We start from the raw sequence: 6,829 nt of genomic DNA on the forward strand, positions 1-6,829 counted from the left end.
TACTTTGAAAGCCGCTCATCTGGCTCCTTTCCGTCCTCCTTTTCCCTAGTAAAATAACCTCAGTGCCATCAATATGAGATAGTTTCTGGGTCCTTCTTTGTGGTTCCCCTTCTAAATTGTCTCTCCTTTGTCAATGTCCCTATTTCATTGTGGCACTCAGTAAAGTGTACTTTTCACAACACAACAAATGCAGCTTAACAGAGCAATTTAACAGACCTTATGAATGCTTGTTTTTTTTTTCCTTAAACTGACAGATAATTGTATCATTATAAACATTTTACAATGTGCTGACATATTAGTAAGTTTTTAATAATGTTAAGTGAATATTTGTATCATATCTGCAAATTAAATCTATTCTACATTATTCACTTTATGTGAAGAGTTGTTAGAAAAACTGTAAAAAATGTTTTACTTATTTAATATTGTTATAAAACTAGTAAAAATTTAGATAACCTTTTGTTCCGCTTTTTTGATTATTCAGATATAATTTCTAATGTCTTATGTAATGAAAAACTAACAATTATTAATCTATGTTTTCCCTAATTCAATATCTGCCTTCTTGTCTTATTTTATTTTTACCCATATTATAAATTAGGGGATTTTTCTAAGGATGGAACACTACTATAAACACTATCAAAGTGAAATTCTCTCGACGGAAAATTTAAAATAATACCATATAGGTATAAAGTTTTATTCCTGTGAAATTTATTACTGAAAATTGCTCTTAAGATCATCAATAAATTCACAAAGTGTTCTTCTGAATGGATTTATTGTGTGTGTCAGTAAATTAAATAAGTTCTACTGACTTTTCTTAAAAACAAAAGTAAATAATCTTATTCATGTTTTTCAGAGTCAGAAGTGAAATTGTTTAGTTGTTTTATGTTTTAAGATTTTTTTAAGATGTTAAACTATGGTAGTGCTTAAAATAATTCTTCTTACCACTGACCAAAAATAAATCTTAGTGATTGTCATATTGCTACTAATCTTATGCTTTCAGATGAATGCACTTAATATTCTTACTGGCAAGGGGGAATCTTACTTGAAATATAGGTGACTCGGTATGTACTGGAGTGGTTTATGTTGAATTACCACTTGGTTCTGTTCTGTGGGTTCTCTAATTCAGTTGCACCAATGCCATCCAAGCAAAGAAGCATTTAGATTTAAAATATTCAGATTTAAAGTATCCATATTTGTTTGTCATGCCTTTATTTAAAATATGTCAAGATGTATTTATAGAGTTACTGAAGCATACAGAGTTAGGAATAAAGATGAGTAATATACTTTTATTATATTGGATTCAGATTCTGTCTGTGGAAATATTTACAACTTCATGCATAGTATTTCTGGACGATTATCTTCTTGTCAGTACTGGAGAATTCAATTTTTGTAAGATAAATCTCACTATAGATTAACCTGTCAACAAGACAGAAAATAGAGAGGATGTCATGATTTTACAAAATAACTTACATTTTAAAGTAATTTAATTCTCCCCTCCAACTTAAAGAAAGACATATCCTTAGGGCAGGATATAATGAGGAATACATTATAGTGGGTAAGAATATAAGACTGTATTATAAAATATATAAATATATATATAGCTCTTATTTTTATATTTATATATTTATATATTTTATATATATATAAATATTCTGTTATGTTATATATATATGTATAATATATAAATATTCTGTTATGGCTTCAAAGCCTAAGGCAGATGTGAAGAGGACATAGATGGTAGTGGACAGAGGAAATCTATGAGATTTTCTTTCTGATCTCAGTTCTGCCACTGATTAGCAGGGTGGGGTTAGATAAGGCTCAGCCTATCTTGGCTGCAGTTTCTTCATCCCTGAAAAGCAGGGGTTGAACTTCAGTTATCTTCTCATGGGCTTTCCAGTTCTAAAATTCTGTCATTTAGGGAAGAAGCCATAATGAGCTTACAAACAATTTCCATCTGTTACTATACTGGTTTGGCTCTTCAATTCAAATTATTTTTCTAAAGTTATTTGGAAACTTTAAAAGAACTTCCCTCTCCATTTTGAAATATTGTTGGTCTTTTCTGAGAAGCAAATCAACTTTTAAGTGCAAAAACCATATCTCTAAAGCAATGGTTAACTTATGACCAGTTGGAATCTCCTCAAATGAGTTAGCCCAGTGAGCTTCCTGGTTTTTATTTTTGTGATGATTTAACTTTCCTGTAAACAAAATCAGCAAGAGCCGTCCTTTATGACCTGATTAAAATATGAGTGTTTTTTAAAAAATAATTTTGTCAAAAACTAATGATGTAATGTATCGTGATTAACATAATAAAAAATTTAAAAAAATAAATAAAAAAATAAAAAATAATTTTGCTAAGATTGTTTTTTAAAGGATCGACTCTAAAAATGTTTGATTGCAAATGATTGTGCAACAATCCAGAAGAAAACCTGATATTGATGGTGGTATTTTTCTTCCCCTCACGTTGTCTTGATACTGAATAATGGTTGGATTTAACTTTTTTTTTCCTCCATAGTTACACAGCTTTTGAATAAGAGTTCCAGAAATGACAGTTCTGATCAGTATTATTCACAAATGATAATAAGCATTTGTATAGGTACAGTGGGGGAAAGATAACCTTTTTACATGAAGAGAAAAGATATGTAAAGGAAAAAACTCACGGTTATGGAAACCTACAACTGTGTTTTTTTTTTTTCTCTGTATACAAGCTAAAGATTTTATTTATAATCTTACTGAAAAATTTTAAAGTTAAATAACATTCCTTAGAAGCAGGTATGTTCAAACATACATAAACATAAAAATATGCAATATTGAAATAGAGTTGTGGGAATCGTCCTGGCTGGCACTCAAATCTTTACTCTCCTTGGTTGGTGTGATAATCTGAACTTTAAAATAAATGTGTTTTTGTTTGACATTTATAAACTGTACAAACGCTTATTAAAGACTCATGTTATTAGCATGTGTTAAGGGGGGTTTCTTATTTTCTAACTAACATTTCAGTCTTTTTAATTATGATAAACCATGTAACACAGACTCATGAATTTTGGGGCAGTGGAAATTATTTCCTTTGACTCTTTTTTCTGCATATCATCAATTTGCTTTTTACTCATGTTTCTTCTACTGTCGCTGTAAGCTTACTTGTTGTTTTTTCTTTCCTTTTCTTCATGCTGTCGTTTAGAGCCCTACAGAGAGACAAGTATGGGAGTAAAGCTAAACATTGCATATCAAATGTAATTTTTTTTAGTTCACTTTTATTGCATCACATATAGATGATGTAGTTATTAAAAACAGTTCATCTCACAATTTAAAAACTAAAGAGCCTATGAATCGACTTATATAAATTTATGTTAATAGAGATTAGACGCTTTTGTTGTCTGATTCTTTTATTGTGTCACATGATCAACATAGTTGTTAAGTCTCATGTAATGTTTGTGTGAGTTAAATTGTTTTTAAATTAAGCATTTATTTTTGCTAAGTAATGCATAAACTTTTAATTTTTATTAGTACATTCCATCATACAAATGTATGTCACATGCAGCATACCCACTTTATTTTACTATGGCTGTTTCCAACCTGTACCTAATGCATTGACAACAGAAGTAATACACACGTTTCAATGCATCAGTCACTCAACCATAACCATCCAGCATCCCATCGCGGCCTCCACAGCAGCGATCACCCATCACATATGGCCCTTTAAAGAGCATTTACTTTTATTTTTCTTAACATTGTGGATTTGTCTACAAGATATCTTATAACATGAAAATAAATGGCTTCACCCTATGTCTGTGATGGCTGCTTTTTAATGAATCCTTTATGCGTTCCTGTTTTTGGAAACTGTTACTTGAGTACAGAGTTTGCATCAGAAGTCCATATAAAAATCGATACATTTGGGAGACTTTATTTAAACCAGCAATGAATGAGTTCAGTTTTGGATAAACATAACTGCATCACAGATATAGAATGAATGCTATATTTTCACAAGTTAGCAGTGTATTGAGAAGTTTAATAGAATTCTTCAATTAATTGTTCTGTAAAGAAATATCCTTTCTTATTTACGAGTATTGGTTAAATGTTTGTGTTTTCTTTCGTGGTTGCATTTGAACTGAATTTGGAACTATTATAGATTCTTGGATTTCTGTTTATTCAAGAGAATGCAAAAACCTTGAAGAAGCATGTGGTTAAATTTTATTTCACTGCAACTATTTCTTCCCAGAATAAAATGTTTAATCTCCTCTAAACTCAAAGTTTAATATATGCACACAAAGTCATCACTCACTCGTTATGGCATGGAATCTTTAATACTGACACTATGTTTTTAGGAATCAGATCCCTGTGTCTTTACACATTCTCTTGTAATATTATTATCTACTGACCCTAAACAATCACTAATGGGTTTATATGTAGGAAAAAAAATTAGAAAGTAAATCCAAATATTTTTGTTTTGAAAACTCCTATGTGCAAATTATTTTGATGTGCCATTTATTTGACTAAGCATTATTTCATGAGTACATCACTCTGACAAATTTAACATAATCCTTTTGTGGTTTTGTGTGTAGGAATTAATTTGAATCTTATGAAATTCTATATCAAATTCTTAGAAAGTGCTTGATTCTCTTACTTTTGACCAGCATATTCAAAGCACCACACATGAATTATGTTAATATTATACCTATTTTAATGTTAAGACATGTAAAAATAAAGGTAATGAATTATTGAATTGACTTTGATGTGTATAAATTGAAAGCTACGAATGATTACACCAAAATTTTGTGTTTTTTTTCTTCTAAGTTATAGCCAAATATGCTTCAGATAATATCAGGCAATGCTTGTGTGGAAATTGCAAATTCATAGGTTTTTAAAAATTACTATTTTAAAGATTTATTTTAGATACTTTTCCATTTATAGGGTTTCTATCAATTGCCCAAGTGTATATATAGATATGTACATATAGACTTACTAGTATTTTTTGTTTATTTCCAAACATTTGATACTTAATTAAACATGCTAGCAATTTATACATACTTCATGGTCTTTTGCTTTTGTGTTTGTGTGTGTGTTCTATGGCCAATTGGATGTAAATGTCATAGTGTTCTGTAATCTTTTTCAGAGGGGCTTCTGAACAATGCCAGGGATACAAGTGTCATGGATACTCTACCACTGAATGGTAACCATGGCAATAGTTACAGCATTGCCAGTGGTGAATACCTGAGCAACTGTGTGCAAATCATAGACCGTGGCTATAACCACAACGAGACCGCCCTAGAGAAAAAGATTCTGAAGGAACTCACTTCCAACTATATCCCGTCTTACCTGAACAACCACGAGCGCTCCAGTGAACAGAACAGGAATCTGATGAACAAGCTGGTGAATAACCTCGGCAGTGGGAGTGAAGATGATGCCATTGTCCTGGATGACGCCACCTCCTTTAACCATGAGGAGAGTTTGGGCCTGGAACTCATCCATGAGGAATCTGATGCTCCTTTGCTTCCCCCAAGAGTCTACTCCACGGAGAACCACCAGCCACACCATTACACCAGAAGGCGGCTCCCCCAAGACCACAGTGAGAGCTTTTTCCCTTTGCTAACCAACGAGCACACAGAAGATCTCCAGTCACCCCATAGGGACTCTCTGTACACCAGCATGCCGGCCCTGGCTGGTGTGCCTGCCACGGAGAGCGTTACCACCAGCACCCAGACCGAACCCCCACCGGCCAAATGTGGTGATGCCGAAGATGTTTACTACAAAAGCATGCCAAACCTAGGCTCCAGAAACCACGTCCATCAGCTGCACACCTACTACCAGCTAGGACGCGGTAGCAGTGATGGATTTATAGTTCCTCCAAACAAAGATGGGACCCCTCCAGAGGGCAGTTCAAAAGGACCAGCTCATTTGGTCACAAGTCTATAGAAGATGACACAGAAATTAAAGCCAACAGAACTGCTAACACCTGGTTGACTGTTCTGAGTTGATATAAGCAGTGGTAATAATGTGTGTACTCCTAAATCTTTATGCTGTTCTTGAGAGACAAACACAAACTTTCAGACTTTTTTTTTTTTTTTTAAACTGGGATTTTTAGGTCAGCCCAGGGGAGAAAGATAACTGCTGAAATTCCCCTGTGCCCTCTCCTTTCCTGTCTTTCCCCCTCAGATGGAGACTTCATTATGTTAATGAACGAGATATGAAGAAAATGGCGCTCATTGTGGCCTTGTTGAATTCTGTTGTGTTTGTTCTAACATCTCTGATGCTCTGTTACTATAATAACAAGGACCTGATTTTTAAAAGGCCAGAATGGTTGTTCGAAATTAGTAACAGTGCTGCATCTAGATTGGAGTGCTGCACAAACAAACATAAAAACAAAGCAAAACTGCATCACATAGTGGTTTTTAGTCACTCACAACCTGAATTCACCGCAGCAGGAATAGCTGTGGAATACAAGATAAAACAACAAAATAATGAAATGGAGGGGAATTCTAGAATTATATGCTAAATGCATATTCTATGATTTGCTGTATTAACTGATGATAAAACTAATGGCAGAAAAAAATTGAACAATTTCTATGTAATGTACAGATACTAGCATTGCACATATAGTCAGCTTTCTGTTCCTCCAGAATTTGAGTCCTGTTAATGTAGTGGAAAAAAAGAGATATTTTCTTTTTCTTTCGTGCTGGTCTTGCAAGTTTGTCTACCAGTAAGAGAGCAAAGTTTCCTTCCTTTCTTCTTTCTTTTCTTTCTTCCTTCATTTTCTTTTCCTTTTTTCTCTCTTTTCCTTTTTTCTTTCTTTCTTCTTTCTTTCTTTCTTTCTTTCTTTCTTTCTTTCTTTCTTTCTTTC

General features: G+C 33.1%; 1 protein-coding gene across 25 annotated transcripts in view; it reads left to right on the forward strand.

Annotated features, from left to right (window-relative positions):
- ADGRL3 (adhesion G protein-coupled receptor L3) overlaps positions 1 to 6,829 on the forward strand; it is an 829,014-nt gene that overhangs the window by 796,106 nt on the left and 26,079 nt on the right. For 12 of the 25 annotated variants that reach the window (XM_032400452.1, XM_032400458.1, XM_032400455.1 and 9 more), the window contains 2 exons: positions 3,173 to 3,190; positions 5,105 to 6,775. The exons of 1 other annotated variant lie outside the window; for it this stretch is intronic. In XM_032400452.1, the coding sequence (XP_032256343.1) occupies positions 3,173 to 3,190; positions 5,105 to 5,904 (818 nt within the window). In that variant the 3' untranslated portion in view covers positions 5,905 to 6,775. Of the gene's footprint in view, positions 1 to 3,172; positions 3,225 to 5,104; positions 6,776 to 6,829 lie in introns of those variants that run through there. 12 more of the 25 variants (XM_032400456.1, XM_032400459.1, XM_032400468.1 and 9 more) reach the window with 2 other exon arrangements.

Source organism: Phoca vitulina, unplaced genomic scaffold (genome assembly GCF_004348235.1).
Source record: "Phoca vitulina isolate PV1807 unplaced genomic scaffold, GSC_HSeal_1.0 scaffold3, whole genome shotgun sequence".
Classification (NCBI taxonomy): Eukaryota; Metazoa; Chordata; class Mammalia; order Carnivora; family Phocidae; genus Phoca; species Phoca vitulina.